The sequence below is a fragment of the Hemiscyllium ocellatum genome, chromosome 21 (assembly GCF_020745735.1).
Source record: "Hemiscyllium ocellatum isolate sHemOce1 chromosome 21, sHemOce1.pat.X.cur, whole genome shotgun sequence".
NCBI lineage: Eukaryota > Metazoa > Chordata > Chondrichthyes > Orectolobiformes > Hemiscylliidae > Hemiscyllium > Hemiscyllium ocellatum.
In genome coordinates, this window is record NC_083421.1 from 56128029 (window position 1) to 56146764 (window position 18736).

Here is an 18736-nt window from a genome sequence, read left to right on the forward strand (position 1 = left end):
CTTCACATCAGAAGAAAAAGAGTTTCTGGAGTTAGCATTTGGCAATTAGGACGCAGATGCATATGGGTGAACCTCAGGATCAGCTGCAAAATATTTCCTGGCAGACAGCAGCAGCTAATCAAAATTAAAATACCCTGGTTGCTGGAAACCAGAAATAAAAACAGAAAATCTGTAAAATACTCAACTGCTCCAGCAGCAGCTGTGGAGAAAGAAGGTGACATGACCTTTCACGTTAAGGCTCTTCAAAACTGAAGGAAGGCCAAAATGTAAAATTTTCAGTAAAATGGCAGGGAGACAAAAAGGAAGATTTGTGGTAGGGTACAGAGCAAGAGATAAGGGACAAAATAGCCTTTGGTGGAAAACAAAAAAAAAGGCAGTAACGATTGAAGTTAAGAAGCAAAACAAAAAATGTCCACACTGAATGCGAATGATAGAACATTGAACAGCTGTGCCTGAAAGCAAACAAAAACCAAAATATAAAACCAGCACACGCAGAGAAGACACATAATAGGAATCAGAGCTTATAGTCAGAGTGAAGCATTAGTCGAGCAACATTTTTTTAAAAATGCCAGAAACAGAACTAGACCAATTTCAAAAACTATGACATTACTGCATTTATATGAAGAACCTTCCAATGTGAAATTAGTAAAGAAATAAAGTATCTGAAGTAGTCTTACTTGTGCCTTTCAGCACCCACAAACGGCACTTTTAAATCAAGGGATGCACAGCTTTTGACTTCAATAACTAAAAAGGCAATGATGGGCAAACATTTTGGGTTACACACTATTTATTCAGCGAATTAAATAAAAGTACAAAACTGACAGCTTCTCATATCTTTAAAGGAGGCTTACACTCTCTAATAAATAATTACAACCTCATGATAGCCCTTAAAACAAAATTTGAGAAGAGTCAGAACTAAATTTTAAAACATTCCAAGTCTTGTTCATCTCTTCTCAGGATTTCTTTCTAAGATAGATGGTCTATTTTAAGTAACCAGTTTTTGTTTCACTTCCAAATATCATAGAAATCAATTAGTTATATTCAGAGGTATCTTTCATGGTTTATTCAAGAGGCAAATTGCACATTTTATTAATGCTTGCCTATACTTGCTCTGTGCAAACCTGCCCATAAATCTGCTCCAGTCAGCAACTACTTTGACCATTTGAATACTACTAGGGAAAAGCATGTTCTCCTATTGCACTAATAGCGATCGCAACTAATTGTAAATTTAAAAAGATTTTCACAACACAAGTGTTAAGTGAAGCAGGAGTTTCACAATTTTCTCAAACATTTTGTTCTTTAGTCAGTGGTTCCAGTGTGTACCTTCCTGTCTGTGCGGAGGAGAATGTCTGGGCAGTCACTGCTGGATAAGTTCACTCAAAACAAGACTGCAACAAAATGCGTTAAACTTCAAGGTCTATTATATTCAAATAGAATTCATAAGAATAATTAAAATATTTTGACACAGCAGTAGGTTTATACAAGACAAAAAAATATATTCTGTATAGTAATCTTTAGTTAAACAACAATTCTTTGAGAGGAAAAAACTGCAATAAATTGGTATGTTTAGTACTCACATCTTGGAGATTTATACAATTAGTTTCTCAAGTTAAAGACATATCTTCCATCATAAATGCTCACTGCGGCTTCTAATGTATTTAAATAGAAACCATAAAATGTACATTTACTCTAATGTAGCAATTTGTCAATGAAGAAATGCTGGTGCTGCTGTTCCATTCAAACTGCTTATATAGTTGACAGAACAGCCAGAATGGAATATTTATGCCTTGCCTATAAAAAAAATTGCAATGTGGATAGAGTGACCATGAAAATGGCACCAAAGGTCACATGCCTTAAAAAAAGCTCCAGGCAATTAATACCATGTGGCTTTTGAAACTATATTTGAAGACAAGAAAAGGAAAGGATATATAAATGAAGGAAAGTTTAGAAAATACCAACTTGATAAATGTTGAAACATTTACGGCGGCACGGTGGCACAGTGGTTAGCACTGCTGCCTCACAGCGCCTGTAGACCCGGGTTCAATTCCCGACTCAGGCGACTGACTGTGTGGAGTTTGCACGTTCTCCCCGTGTCTGCGTGGGTTTCCTCCGGGTGCTCCGGTTTCCTCCCACAATCCAAAGATGTGCGGGTCAGGTGAATTGGCCAAGCTAAATTGCCCGTAGTGTTAGGTAAGGGGTAAATGTAGGGGTATGGGTGGGTTGCGCTTCGGCGGGTCGGTGTGGACTTGTTGGACCGAAGGGCCTGTTTCCACACTGTAAGTCTAATCTAATTGTTTTTATGTGGTCAGAGCAATTATAACCAACCATCAAAAAAAAACTTGAACTCAAACATGGGACTGGATTTCATATAAGGTGTTGCAGTGGGAAACTTGATGCTGGCCTTCCTGGTTTTGCAGGGAGACCCCACATCAGTCTCCAGTCAGCGGGAAAACTCAAGTTGGGGAAACATGCCTACTTGCTTTCAGTTTGTCAATAAGGCTCATTATGAAACCTCTTTCAAAAAAAGCACTCAGTGTCCAATTGAGAGACCTAATATTAAGCAAGAACGATGGCTGCTAAAATCAAGTCCCTGCTCTTGCCTTGGACCAACAGTCCCACCTTCTCACTCTCCCATTTTACCCCACTTCCTCCACACCTGAACAAAGACCTTGGAGTGCAGGTTCACTGAACCATAAAAGTGGAGTCACAGGTCAACAAGATAGTGAGGGCAGCATTTGATACGCTTGCTTTTGGTGAGTGCATTGAATATAGGAGTGGGGATGTAATGTTGCAGCTATACATGACATCGGTTAGGCCACTTTTGGAATACTGTATTCAGTTCTGGTCTCCCTGCCATAGGAGGGATGTTGTGAAACTCAAAAGGGTTCAGAAAAGATTTACAAGAATGTTGCCAGGGTTGCAGGGTTTGAGATATAGGGAAAAGTTGAACAGGCTGGGGCCGTTTTCTCTGGAGCGTTAGAGGCTGAGGAGTGATCTTATACAAGTTTATAAAATCATGAGGGGCATGGATAGTGAGCATAGCCAAGGTCTTTTACTACAGGGGGAAGCCCAAAACTAGAAGGCAACAGTTTAAGATGAGCAGGGAAAGATTTTAAAAAGGACCTAATGGGGCAGTTTCACAGAGGGTGCTGCATGTATGGAAGGAGCTGCCAGACGAAGGAGGAGGCGGCAGCTGGTACAATTACAACATTTAAAAAGCACCCTGATGGGTATATGGATAGGAAAGCTTTAGAGGGATATGGGCCAAATGCTGGCAAATGGGACTAGATTGATTTAGGCCATCTAGTCAACATGGACAAGTTGAAACCAAGGGTCTGTTTCATAGAATTTTATAGCGTAGAGGTGGCTATTTGACCAATCATGTCTGTGCCCAAACCAGTTCCCCAGCTAGTCTCATTCTCCAGCCTTATCTCCATAACCATCTAAATTCATCACTTTCAAATAGAAATCCAGCTCTCTTTTGAAACCTCATATGGAATCTGCTTCTACCATTATCCTCGGCAGTGCATTCCAAACCTTCACAACTCTGAGTAAACAAGTTTCTCATCAGCTGACTCCCACACTCTTGCTAATAATTTTGAAACGGTGACCCCACCCACTGACATACCAATTAGTGGAAACAAAATATTCTTCATTACTCTGTCAAAATTGTTCATAAAAGTGAACATCTCAATAAGGTCACCTCAAACTTCTCTGCTCCAAAGACAAATGCCAATGTAAAATGTGTGCGCATGAAGTACGGATGATGTCAACTGACATTTGAAATAGTTAGAGAAAGATTTAAAGTGCAAAAACCAAGACAATTACTGAAAGCTTGCTAAGCAAGAGGAAAACAAAAACCCATCTCTTAAGCAAAACTGCTGCACATCTCGGACTCTGACTTTTCTCCCACAACCTTTTACCCTGATCTCATTCATCTGTGCCCTAGGTCCCTCAGCAATTCTGATGAACCAGTAGCTCTTTGCAGACAGGATTTCCAGAGGAGATATCACAGACGTTGCTCAGAAAATAAAACAGCTTTTTTCCCCCTACTAAGAAAGCTTTTGCTCATCAATCCTAGGGAAGGCTCAAAGCTGGCTACTTAAGTGCTTGACATACCTGAACAGTATGAGTGTATTCCCTCAAAAGAAACCTGGGTTCCACACCAGCAGTCTGTGACTGGTGTGTTGAACTGGGATCAAGCACATTAAATTCTGCCCACAATCTCAACTTGAAAGATGATTTACATGCACAACTATACAAGTGCATGATGTCCGTCAGCAAAGAAATTATTAGTGATGTCTACAGCACAGTCTGCATTTGAAGTAACAAGCTCTCTGGGTGAGCAGCTGGGAGGAATGCACTTCAAATGAAGAAACTAACAATATTCCTCATGTTGTTAGTAGCAAGAACGGTGGAGCAGGAGGGAAAAGGAAAATATTTTAAATTGCTGGAGTCTCTGCTCCATTTTCCATTGGGGAAGAAAATAACACCATATTTAAAAGCTGTATCTTGATTAAAACACATGGTAAAGGAATCATATAAATATCAGGATTCCTTTTGTTTTGATCTATACCCAAATGTAGGGTAAGAGAGCACAGAGAAAGAACAAGGGAGGGAGGGAATCATTTTTCTGTCAGGATGTTATTTACTATATCAATTCTCATGTCTTGAAAAAGTAGATAATTCCAAACGTACATTGATCTTTTAAAAAAAAAATTTTAAACTATTGTTATCGCAGTAAATACACCACCTCCTCATGAAAATGTTACCTCAAGAAGCATTACCCATTGAAAAATGTCTGATTACACACAACAAAATTAAGACAGAAATAATAAAGCTAAGAGCAGCTAGAAATAACTATTAACTACCCAGCTAGTCTCATTCTCCAGCCTTATCTCCAGAGCCATCTGAATTCATCACTCTCAAATAGATATCCAGCTCTCTTTCGGAACTTCATATGGAATCTGCCTGCACCACCCTTCCAGGCAGCACATTCCAAATCCTAACAAGTCTGAGTAAAGACGTTTTTTGTCATCTGACTCCTACTCTCTTGATGATAATCTTGAAACCGTGACCCCACTTACTAACATACCAATTAGTAGAAACAGAACATACTATTTATCCTTTCAAAATTGTTCATAAATGCGAACATCTCAATAACAGGTCATCTCAATCTTCTCTGCTCCAATGACAAATGCCAAATGTAAAATGTGTGTGCATGAAGTACAGATGATGTCAGTAGACATCAGACAGTTAGAGTAGGATTTAAAGTGCAGAAGATCAAGAGGATTACTGAAAGTGTCCTCAGTCAAAGAGAAAAAAAAGTACCCTATTTCTCTTTTAAGCAAAATCTTGCCTTAGAGCAGCGAGCCACTGATAAACATGAAAAAAAGAAACAGAACAGTAGTTCTGGAACAGGAGACTGCAATTTCAGCCCATTTTGTTTTATAACCACCACAGGCTTTACCAATCATAAGGCTATATAGATCAAGCATCTCTAGCAGATCCACCAAAAGCAAACAGCAACCAATATCATTGCTCAGACACAAAAATATGGAACCTGTAGTAGCAAATGGATTTTACTTACATAACACAATTAGACTGAACCCACTATCGTGCATTAATGTTGTATTTTACTGTTATGAAGTATTGACAGTGATCCCAAATGAGACATCATGTTTGACTCAGATATTGCTGTAAATATCTGGAGATTTAGGAGAAATGCAATGAAAAGGTCCGTACACCTAGTTCTGGTTGGAGAAGAAGGAAAGATAATCGAAACTTAATTGGTAAGCAATTTCCCTTTGGAAGAGACTTAAAACTGGCAACAGGAGAATATTAATAAATGCATCTTTACTGGGAAATTATACTTCATGAAAAATAAACTTTGGATCAAATCAGTTGACATCATTTAGAATGTCAGTCAGCAGCTCCATGTATTTAAAAAAAACTTTTAAGTTTCTCAATGCGGAATTATGCTGCTATTTGGAGAGCACAATTTTCCAGCAATGATGTACAGGACAGAGTTTTAAATGAAAACATCAATCCTCAGTGATAAATATCAAACACACTGCTGAAGTACAGAACATCCAGGGTCATATTTCAGCTGAGCAGTTATTTTTCAGAACATATAAACATCGTGTTAACTGCAGGCATGTCAAGTTGTGCTGGAGTTGATGACAGTTCCATTATAAATGGCCCTGGGAGGTATTAACTTTGATTTAGCAATATTAGCATCGTGTTATTTGTATTCTGACCAAATTAGATGATTAAACAAGATGAAATTTTAAGTTATGCTTTTGAAGTTAGTGAACAAGTTTTAAAAATACGGAATGGTAGTCCATTAATGGTTTTTAAATTCCTATCACACATTCAATTCATAAAGTTCAGAAACAAAGTTTAAACGTCATAGTGTTTAAAGTAAAGAAAACAACAAGTACCCGAAATGCTTTATAATCCTATAAACCACTGAAGGACACTTGTAGAAAATCATTATCATACAAGTTTCACAGTTGTTCGTGTCAATAGTTGCTAATGGAAGGTATTTGCGGGTCCCTCAATCTACAGACTTATTTTGAAAAAGAAATTCAAGTAACAAAACAGGTTCAAGTTATGAAAGAACTTCTGAAAAAAAAAGTAACCTCAATATGTATTCTTTTCCAACAGTGTGTTTGGAATTATCAGAAAGTTACTGAGCTGAGCTGATATTAACGGTCAAGATAGGACTCCTAAAATGTAATTGTTAAGCACCAAGTTAAAACAAATTTAGTCAAAAAAAGGCAAATTTTTGAGTTGTTACTCTTTAAATCATTGGAGTTCACCAACTATGAGCTTTTGTAAGCAGGATTACAACTATCAGTTTCTGCTCTAATTCAGAAACCAAAACAAATTGATCCTGCTCTTGAGTTATCATTTTCCAGCAACCAGTCAACACAGTGCCAGGACTATCATTCTAATCTATTAGAACTGAATGGATTGCATGAATTTATCTGATAATTTGAGATTTGATTACTGTGTAGTTAAAATGTCATCGTGGTATGCGTTGTATACCTTTTGCTAAGATGGCAGTGAAGTGGGACACTCCAGCTGGAGATCGCCCACTCTGCCCATGCATTTTCTATTTTCTCTCCCTCTTTTCCTCCCTTATCTTGGCCTCGGCCGCGCGGCAGTCGGCAGCTCTTCCAGCAACCACGAGAGGGGACACCAGAGACCAGTGTCCCGCAGCAGAGCACGGCAGCAGTCAGTGGCCAGACTAGATGGTTGCCCCCTGTACTGGTCTGCTGTGGAGAACCTTTTGAAATAAACTGCCATGTTTATCTTTTTAACTTTTTTACTGACCAATGGTTATGCTGTGTAAAGCTGTAGTGTAACTTTTTTTCATTTCTCTACTCAGTAACAGGGTGGCACTGAGTGTTGGGGACATTGTTACACTAACTAGTCTGCAACTGAAGCAGCTGTACAGAGGTTCCTTTGAATCTAAGATGGTGCTGTAAGTGGAAATGTATCAACTTTGTATATTACTCATTTGGAGTACAAGTGAAAATAAACTAATTTAATTCACATCAATTCAATATTGTCATGGACCTTCATAAAAGCTACTGTCGTCACCAGATGGCTGCAGTTATTAAAGGGCCAGACTAGCTGATGCCAAAAGCCAAGAGTTTAATTTGCCAAGCCAAACTATATCATACAGTCTCAAATCAATATAAGTGCTGAAAGATCATGATAACTAACAGAAAGATGGTAACACGGATCTCTCAGAGTTCAAGAATAACTTGAGTCTATGCCATTATGTTGGGGCTGCACAGTGGCTCAGTGGTTAGCACTACTGCATCACAGCGCCAGGGACCTGGGTTCGATTCCAGCTTCAGGCGACAGTTTGTGTGGAGTTTGCACATTCTCCCCGTGTCTGCGTGCTCCAGTTTCCTCCCGTAATCCAAAGATGTGCAGGTTAGGTGAATTGACCATGCTAAATTGCCCATAGTGTTCAGGGATGTGTAGGTTAGGTGCATTAGTCAGGGATAAATATAGGATAATAGGTTAGGGGAACAGGTCTGGGTGGGTTACTCTTTGGAGGATCAGTGTGGACTTGTTGGGCCGAAGGACCTGTCCCCACACTGTAGGGATTCAATTATTCTGAGGAAAAAGAGTCTAGCACTGAACAATATTATCCTTTACACACTAGACTTCCTGTACTGAAGTTATCATCAGTGAGTAACCCCTGAAATACTGCAAGTTACTCCACAATGCTGTAAATAGTTCACCAAATTGTACAACACAATAAAAGGATGCAAAAAATCCCATTATAATTTTGCAGTGTTTATTCCCATTTTACAAAGTGTACCCGGAGTATTGTACAGGAGTAAAGACGTGCATACTTTGAAATTTGTAAAGAGTGGCCCGCAAAATCTTAGCTGTCTGAGGAAATGTATTCAACACTTATTGTCAAAAACTAGTGTGACAACTCTTCAACAAATACTTGTTCCTTCATTTCATGGGCCAGTGAATTTGCTGTTGTTTCTCCTGAAATCCCTAAATTATACTGACCTTTTTAACAGCTCATTTTATATTCATATTACAAAACAGCAATACAATTGCTGGCATGACAGCAGGCTATTTTTGCCCTTTCGTTATGTTGTACAATTTCAATGGTATATTTACTTTACTTTGGAATAGTACTTCACGGGTTATGAACCATTGTAGTTGATGTTAATGAGACATTTGTAAACTCGAGAAGAGAGATGTCTCTTTCTGCACATTTCTGGCAAACAATAAGCAGGTGACAAACTTTTTTTTTTAAAAAAAGGGAGCTCTTGAAATGTGTTTAAACTTTACTATGATAGTGGAAGGAGTGAGGCTAAGGCAGTGAAGTGTCTGGTCTCAGCTGTGCGCATTCTTCCATTCAACACAAAGATGAGGAAATTACTGTCTTGTGGAAGCAACTACAGACTCAGCTCTGCTCTGTAAATCCACATAGCCAGACAGCTGCACAATGCAGTGACTTGTTCAAAAAAGGTGGAAGTTCTGGTTACTTCAAGAAAGAATGCTGGAGGTCTACACAGTGCTTAGGTATGTTAACATACATTATGTAACACATTAAAGATTCATATCCAAAAAATGTTCATGTTTACTAGAGGAAAAGTTTCATGGAAAGAGCAAGTCAAAAGGGATTAAGGCATTCAGTAGTTGAACCACATAGATCATGAAAGCACAAAGTTCAAAACTCAGTTTAAATGGCATTATCTGACCTTCTTGCCTATGATAGTAAGTCTACTGGTTAGCTTCAGTTCCTGGAGTTAAAGCAGTCTGTCAAGGGCAAGAACAGTTTCCCTAATGTGCTCCATGTCATCAAACAACCACCTGAAACAAGGAGTCAAATGAGCACATGGCTTATTTGGGTGAGGTTTTACAAGGATCTGCAGTTTCTGGAATTTATGAGTCTGATGGTAGAAACATGCACCGTCAGGCAGATTGAAAAGAAGATTTTACTGAAACACCACTGAAAGCACGATAGAATGATAATGCCCAAAAGCATCAACGTGAAAACAATACAATTCCATTATAGGTTTAACCTTCACTTCCCAAAAGAACTAACTTAGACCCAAATAAACATTCAAATCTTATAACAAATTGCTTTGACATATGCACTTTCAATGTGGATAGTTGCAAGGAATTTCTTTGCTAGCTCCCCTCATCCCCAAAACATGGCTACATTTCAATCATAAAATATCTATGACTTCACAAAATATCAATGCCATTTTAAAAAAAGGGACAAAATTATCACTGACTACCATTTTAAGTCATTTTATTATCTAAAGATGAGTTTGTGCTGGTAATAAAAAGCTGAAAATGTGTTGCTGGAAAAACGCAGCCGGTCAGGCAGCATCCAAGGAACATCCTGTTCCTTGGATGCTGCCTGACCTGCTGCACTTTTCCAGCAACACATTTTCAGCTCTGATCTCCAGCATCTGCAGACTTTCTCCTCGCTGGTAATAAAAAGTCAAGACAATTATCTTGACCTACTTAATGAACAGAATAAGATCTAAATAGCTAATCACACAACATACATTTATGTTAAGACCAATTGATTTATAAAGCAGGACTCAGCTATGGTGCAATCCCCTATGCCCACCCAAGTGTAACGTAAATAGCAAATTCTACTCCTTGTTCTATCATAAAAAAAAGAGATAGGTCTTTAAGTGCAACATTTCACTGTTAAAGCCTGATCTATATTAAGAGCAGGCCTTAGACAAGAATGTTCTATGTTGGATACCTAGTCTGTGCAGAGTCAGTAATTTTCAAGTGGATTGATTGATGGTTTTACTATCAGGGTTAGATAGAATAACGGCTGGGGTTCCCTTATTCTGCAACTAAATAGTTGCTTCTGGTGCAAGTGCATGTGAACATGAGATGACGACAAAATTAGGTTTGCCTAACATGGTAGAAAGGCATGATTTACTGATGATTTGCCATTATGATGCTCTGATATTTACATTAGCTCCCATAGTATATGGATGAAGCATGGGTGCCGTAGTACTGAAGAATTCAACAAACGTTTAATACAGCTCCCGATATTCACATGTGTATGCTACAATCAACACTTGTGTGTCGGTGCTCAAGCTAAGCAATTCAGATATACTGCAGCACACAAAATAAGTGAGTAGGAGTAGAACATTTGCCATTGTCCATCCAATATCATTCCTTCAATAACATTTTCCAATCCATCATAGCCAATTGAAGCCTCATACCATCATAGCTTTCCTTATTAATGGTCAGGGCCCTAGCCTCAAAAATCAACTATTTCATTCTTTCCATCGTGATGAAGAATTCTATCGTGTTATAGTTGCTCATCTCCAAGGCGTCTCCCACAACTACATTACTAATATTATTTTCTCATTGTATAATACCCAGTCTAAGCCGGTGTTCTCTAGTTGATTCATTGGTAAAGTAAACCATCCTATATACACTCCTCTACAGTATTGCATCCAAATTGATTTGCCCAACCTATATGCAAGTTAAAGTCACCCATAATTGCAGATGCCCATTACTGCTCATTCCACGGAGATGCTGCTGGAGACCAGTAAAATGGAGACGCAGACCTTTGTACCATTAGATCACATTCCATGACACACTGCTGACGTCAGGAGCATATCTCTTAGAAGTTGCACATCTGTTGTAAGACAATACTACTGGTATTTACTTTGAGAGGTACAGTCCTGTGGAATTTTACAAAACAAATAAACTAGCAGAGACTGTCTGAAAACCTGTGTGTTTTAAAGATCCTCTCATGTACAATATGACCTACAGTGTTGATGATAAACATAGATATTCATAGATACACCACCTGCACATTTCATCACTTTTGATCAAGGTGTCAGTCCCAACCGTGCCAACCAGAAACTTAGGGCTCAACAATGGCAAGCGAACGTGTTGCAAGACCTGGGGAAAATAATCAAAAAGTAGGTACATAAATGAAAAGAAAAGCATTGATCAGCTACAATTTTATTCAATCGCAGGGCAGGCTTGACGGGCTGGATGACCTACTCCTGCTCCTAATACTTGTTATTAAATGCTTTGCATATTCATTGGAGGTACAGGCTAGAAGGCCAAAGGCTGCAAAGTCTGTTCGGATTATTCTACTCGTAGCACAAGACTTTTGCTATCTTCAAATTGAAAGACTATCAGCAGTGAGGAGTGTAAAATTGTTTCAATTTCTGTTGACTTCCTCAACTTGGTCCAGGTTATGTTGGGCAGTGTAAAAAAGCAACTCAAGAACATGCCTCATCGCCAACCTCAGAATATCATTAACATAACCTGTGAATTCTCATATCAATCTCATTCTGCAGAATGCTCTGTAGTGTGGACTTTCCCCATTACAAAATCAAACTTAATTTCAATACTGCAGGCAAAGGGCTAGTTGCAAGATCCATCTGAAATTGTCTTGCACCATGGGTCATGAACAGTACTGCCATGGAAGCAATTCAGATCACTTACTGACCTGCATTAATTAAAGCCAGATGATCTGAATTGTCAACACTCTGGTCTCTTGTGGAACAGACTTGAGGGGCTGAATGGGCTACTCCCTCGTCCTATGTAATCACACATGAACTTGCAAGCTCCTGCATTCAATACCATTTTTGACAGATCATATCCTATTCCTCCTAATCTTTCTGACACACTAATTTTTAAAATGTTCTGTACACTTGCAATTAAACATCTTGGGAATGAGAGTCTTCCCAATCATATTCACTTTACGAATGGTGACAAGTATAAATTGAGCTCAAGTGAGTATCAGTTTAAAATTTGAGTGAAACAGTGAAGGAAAGTTTATTGAAATGAATAGTAGCAGGGTTAGGAAGAGGAGGAGGAAACAGCATGGCATCAGTGAATTGCTCATTTGGAAAGCCCACATAAATGGCCTCCTACAGCTTAACAATTCTATACTTGTGGTATTAGACTGGCTTTCAAAAACTCAAAATTATCCATTGCCAGCTGTATTTTCAATATTACAGTCAATTAATGCAAGACAGTAGATGATAATTTCCACTATTTACGGTCAATTTTCCAAGACATAAAATATCTTACAAACATGTGAGTGATGGATTTATCCAGTTTGACAATTCTATAACCTTTTCACTGGCATGCCAAAGTTCCAAATGCTAATTCCTTAATAGTCATTAATATTTTTCAAATCAGAGGTTTCTTTATAGTTCTAACCAATTTCTCTTTCCTTTTTTTCCCGGTTTTTGTTTGCAAAATGTTAACCAGGGTAAGTAGCATTAATGTTTCCTTGTTGGATATCCAGTATCAATAGTACATACTTTTAACTCTAATTTAGCACAGAATAGAACACCCTTTATCGTATGGTATGACATCTACTTTCCACACCATCTATAAGGGGTTCAGAGCAAGATCATTCCTTAGCGCCAAATTTGATGGTGTTTAAACTCGGACATAGGAACAGAGTGGGAGCGAGACTGGTTAAATGTGCTTCCAATGATGTAGGCATTTGTCCCATTAATCACAGATCAATTCATATCCAGATATCCGAGACAAAAGGACAGCAAGCTTTTCTCCCCATTACCTGGCTTTACCATCCTCTGGTTACCTGAGCAAGTTGTCCTCTCCTTTCCTGAATGTTGTATTTGACCCATGATACAACAGCGCTATAGACCTGCTCCTCACTTCGCACATTCAATTCATCACTGGAAATTATATCAATCATCTGGTTTGCTGGCAGCAGCATAAATTCCTCACTCTCCATTACCTGCACAGAAGGAATGAGAAATCCAAAGTTACCTGGAATCCAACTTCACTTTAAACTGCTATCACAACGTTGCTGCCAAGGCAGTCAAAATTGAGCAAAAATACAACAAGGAATCTTTCAGGCTTGTGCAAAAGGATATTGAATAGAACAACATCTTTTGTATATTCAGATATAGATGTTTATAACAATGTGTACTGAGGTGAGGATTCATAAAACCGCTCTGTGGATTTAGCAGTTAAGTTTTGATTTGTTAGGTTGGGATCTCCATGAAGCTGTCAGAAATTTTCAGCTGACTTCTGAACATGCACACGTATAAATTTGTTATGTTACAATGGTAAGGACAAAACTGGCACAATGCATCATACATTACAACAGAGAGAATTGTTCGTGATTTCATAACCCTTTCCTTCCTTGGGAAAAGGAGAAGCTACACTTCAATTGTGTCACCTTTGGGAAATGGCACGCCCTGAAATTTCAAAGTAATTGTTGTTATTGAAAGTGGTTTGGCAGATGTTGGTAAATCCTTAGCTCCTTTGATTTTGTGGAGATGCCAGGCCCTGATTACCAACTGTGTGTAATAGTCCCCAAGAATGAGGACAATGCTTGCTCTTGACAAGAGTCTGTGATTGAAGATTTTTTTATAAAACCATGGGGAGACTGTTGCACTGCATCCTCTGCACCGTTCTAGCTGATAGGAAACTCTCCAGCTGTTTGATACCTGTCAGAAGCATTTCAAAGGTATTTAGAGATTAATCATCAACGTGTTTGATCAGGTTACAACACATCTCCTACAACCATCAAGTCCCAAAGTGGAACTTGAACCTAGAAATCATGAACAGTTCTCTGTTGTAATGCTCGAGACATCGTGTCAGTTTTGACCTTGCCATTGTAACATAAATTTGTATGCATGCAGTTCATGTTCAGAAGTCAGCTGAAATTTTCTGACAGCTTCACTGAGGTTCCAACCCAGCAAATCAAATTGAAGAAGAACACTATCAGTCAGCCACAAGACCTATTGGCCAGGGCAGCAATTAACCATATATACAAAAGCACATTTTTAGATTAGATTAGATTAGACTTACAGTGTGGAAACAGGCCCTTCGGCCCAACAAGTCCACACCGACCCGCCGAAGTGCAACCCACCCATACCCCTACATTTACCCCTTACCTAACACTACGGGCAATTTAGCATGGTCAATTCACCTGACCCGCACATCTTTGGACTGTGGGAGGAAACCGGAGCACCCGGAGGAAACCCACGCAGACACGGGGAGAACGTGCAAACTCCACACAGTCAGTCGCCTGAGTCGGGAATTGAACCCGGGTCTCCGACGCTGTGAGGCAGCAGTGCTAACCACTGTGCCGCCCACAAATTCTTAAAACTTCAGTAAAGATGCTTAGTCATGACTTGCTCGTGTCTTTACAATAATGATAGCATCTGCACAGTCAAGCATGATGGATGCACTTCAAGTGAAACACAGCTAGCTTCCCAAGGCAGTGCTCACCAAGGGGCTAAGATCAGGAGGATTAATATCATTCTGGTATTACTGAGGTGTAACCAGGCCCACACTTTTAAGTTACAAGAGCTTACTGCCATAACTTTCTGGAGTCAATTACAGGTTAATGCCCATTTTAAATCAAATGTCAATAAGAATGGATTTCCTTTTGCTCATAGCTTTGTTTTAAAATTTAAACAGACAGCAGTTATTGTGATAAACTATCAAGTAGCATTACATCTGATAACAGGAGTTGAGGATGTATTTAAAGTTTACTTGTAACTACTTATATTTGCTCGGTTTGATAAAGATTTAATCAGATGCTGTTAACTCTCCTACATGTCAATTAATATTTTAAACAATTTTTAAAATGCATAAGTGTACCAAATACTACAGTGCGAGATGCAGACTGCAGACATACCAAGCATATCTCCTGGTTTGTCTTGTGTTATGTCAGCCAATTTTAGGAAGACAGCAGGCAAAGGATGCCAAGGGTTCTACGATAGAAGAACTCCACGGTCATTATTCCTAATCCCTGGATAAATTTATCCTTTTAAGCAACATCTGTTCATAAATGCATTTCCAAAGGCCTTTATATATCTAGAGATTTTCAAATTGAACAGCTATTGATGACAGAAAAGAACAGTTATTAGAAGTAAGTTATTCAGTAAGTTATTAGAAAACATAAGTACTTTTCTACATATCTGCTCTCCATATTGTCAGGACAATGTATTAATGTTAAAAAGTAAAGAGAGTTGGAGAAGGTTCCTTGTTTTTAAAAACAATGTGTAAACTGATGGTTAAGGCAGCATCCAAGGAACAGGAAATTTGACGTTTTGGGCAAAAGCCCTTCATCAGGAAAGCTGATTGGCCAGCCACAAAATATTGTAGCTATAAGAACTGATGAAGGGCTTTTGCCCGAAACGTCAAATTTCCTGTTCCTTGGATGCTGCCTGACCTGCTGCGCTTTAACCAGCAACACATTTTCAGCTCTGATCTCCAGCATCTGCAGACCTCACTTTTTACACTAAACTGATGGTTAACACAAGCATGACAGGCTGTTTTGCTGTGCAACAGGCCTTTCCTTCTGGAATTATTCCAACAACGTAAAATTACAATGACAAGATAAAAACCATTACATTTTCATTGGTTTAAAAACCAATCTCAAACAAGAAAGAAAACAATTAACTGCACTCTACAAATTGGAATGTGCACTTTGGAACTTAATGCTGATATTAGCTTTTAAAATTGGCTGCATTATTTCAGTCTTTTAATCTATTATTTGTCGATGAGATATGGGTACTGCTATAAACCAGCATACATTTGCTTCTTTCTCATTGCCTTGGAGAAGCTTGTAGTGAGCTGCTTTCTTGAACCACTGTAGTCCGTAGGGTATACGTACACCCAGTGCTATTAGGAAGTGTGTTCCAGCATTTTGACCTAGCAACAGCCGTATATTTTCAAGTCAGGATGGTGAGTGCCTTGGAGGGGAACTTGCAGGTGGTAGTGGTGTTCCCATGCACCTGCTGCCCATGTCCTTCTGGGTTGGTAGAGGTTAATGGCTCTGAAACTACCACAGGAGTTTGGTGAGTTGTTATAGTGCACCTTGTAAACAACATACACTGCTGCCATTGTGCATCAGTGGCAACAAGGATGGATGTTTAAGAAATGGTGGTGGACGTGGTGTCAATCAAACAGGATGCTTCTTTCTGGATGGTGCCAAACATGAGTGCTGTAGGAGCTACAATCATCCAGCCAAGTGGAAGTGTATTTCATTGCACTCTTGTCATGCCTAGTAGATGGCAGACAAGTACTGGGGAGATAGGAGGCAAGTTACTTGTTGTAGAATTTTTAACCTCTGGCCTGTTCTTACAGCTACAATATTTTGTGACTGGCCAATCAGCTTCCAGTCAATGGTACCCCCAGAATGTTGATAGTGGGTGATTCAGTAATAGTAATGCCATTGATCATCAAAAAACACACCTAGACCCTCTTTATTTTTTTGGAGGCGGTCATTGCCTGATCACTTGCATGGCATAAATTTTATTTGCAACTTATCGGCCCAAGCTGGAGGGTTGTTCCAAGTCTTGTTGCATTTGGACATGACTGCTTCAATATCTAAAGAATTGTGACGGAAGGAATGCCTTTGGTGAAACAGTTGAATATGGTTGGGAATAGAATATTGCAGGAATGCTTCAGTAGTAATGTCCTGGAGCTAGGATGTCTGACCTCTAAGCACCACACCATCTTCCTTTGTACTAGGTACCACTCCAACATGCCAAGAGTTTTCTCTTTCAATGTCTATTGATTAATTTGGCCAAGACTTGTGATGCCATATTCTGTTAGATGCTGACATGTCGTCATGGGCAGCAACTCTCACCTCACTTCTAGAGGTCAGCTCTTTTTTTCATTTTTGAACCAAGGGTGTAATGTGGTCAGATGCTGAGTGGCACTGACAGGACCCAAGCTGAACCGTATTCGACGATGTGAATGTCACATTTATGTTTCTGCAGGATGCCTCGTCATGACGAGTAACTGAAGGTTATTGAGAATGGGCAGGGTTCATTCATAATACTATCAGCAGGAAGTGTCACAAAAAAAAGCAGAAGGACTAATCCCAAATGTTCTCATTCCAAATTGCTCTAATACTGCGGCTCAACTGTTGAGTTTTATGATGACAACTTTGGAGTTTAAGAAAGCCTGATCATTTTTTAAAAAACTGAAGCAACTGAGTCACAGCAGACAAGCAAAGCATACTTTCTTACCTCTTGGAAGTTGTGCTGTGTAAACTTATCTGCCACCCGCAGCAACTCGCGACAGGCGTGAGTGTCAGCAAAAGCCCGAATTCCCAAACAGTTGGACGGATCGAGCTGTCTCTTTAAAAACTCACAGCAGGTTTCCTGGATCTCCATCAACTGCAACAAGCAAGCAGCTGGTAGCAAGGTCTGCACATTGTTCTCCTCCACAATGATCTGCGAGGTGTATGCAAACTCAATCAGTAATTCCATGGCATGCTCATCAATGTCCCTAATCAGAACTTCTGTCTGCCGACTTTCTGCAAGTTCACTGGTGAACATTGCATGGAAATAAGGACTGCAGGCTGCAAGCACCACCCGGTGGGCATAGATTTTCTTCAGCCCAACCACAAGCACAACATCACACAGGCCCTGGTTTCTCCTCAGTTGATTAATGGCATCCAGAGTGAGTCGGGGGTGTTTGTCGGAGACATAATGCATGCGTGCAGGCTGAGGCAGGCCTTCGGGAAGCCGGTTTGGATCACCAGCTGTACATCGGCTGGTCACATCCATTCCGGTCACCACTGGAGACATGCACAGATCTGAAAGAGGAAGCAAAGTAATCAATTCAATATTCGGATAATCCATCCAATATTCATTAATCTCCATCCACTGCCTAGTGTGATAAGACCTCAGGTAGACCTGCTCAGAATAACACATGATATGGCCACAATAGTCCGGCTTTGATGAGAAAGTTAGGGGTTTTGCCTTAAGTTCTGCTCCAAGACAGATTGGAAACTGTAGTGTTTAAAATAGCGATTTGTCCTTCCAGGACAGTTCCTGTCCTTCATAACCAAATAACCAAAATTCCAGTTGCAGGACTTCATTTCAAGTAAAAATGAAGTGTGAATGCCAGATACATGGGCGAACACTAATCTCAGAAACAGATCAAACCAACTTTTTCACTTAAATGTTAAAAAGATTCAGGAAGCTACAACTTCTGCATCAAGCCATGCACTTATTACGTAGCACTATTTCCGCAATAAACTAATCAGCTCAACTGAACAATACCTTTGTCTATGCTATGCATATCAGCCCCCTCTCATAAACCTACTTACAGTCAGAGTCAGATGTACAGCACAGAATCAGACCCTTCGGTGCAACCCATCCATGCCGACCAGATATCCCAACCTAATCTAGTCCCACCTGCCACTACCCGGCCCATATCCCTCCAA

The 18736-nt window shown here is 39.5% G+C and overlaps 1 protein-coding gene across 3 annotated transcripts in view; it reads right to left on the reverse strand.

Moving 5' to 3' along the window:
• LOC132825899 (kelch-like protein 20) overlaps positions 1-18736 on the reverse strand; it is a 46688-nt gene that overhangs the window by 23147 nt on the left and 4805 nt on the right. For all 3 annotated transcript variants that reach the window (XM_060841517.1, XM_060841515.1, XM_060841516.1), the window contains exons 2-4: positions 17532-18103; positions 13112-13270; positions 11348-11442 (exon numbers count right to left, since the gene is read on the reverse strand). In XM_060841517.1, coding sequence (XP_060697500.1) covers positions 11348-11442; positions 13112-13270; positions 17532-18095 — 818 coding nt within the window. In that variant the 5' untranslated portion in view covers positions 18096-18103. The remainder of the gene's footprint in view (positions 1-11347; positions 11443-13111; positions 13271-17531; positions 18104-18736) is intronic.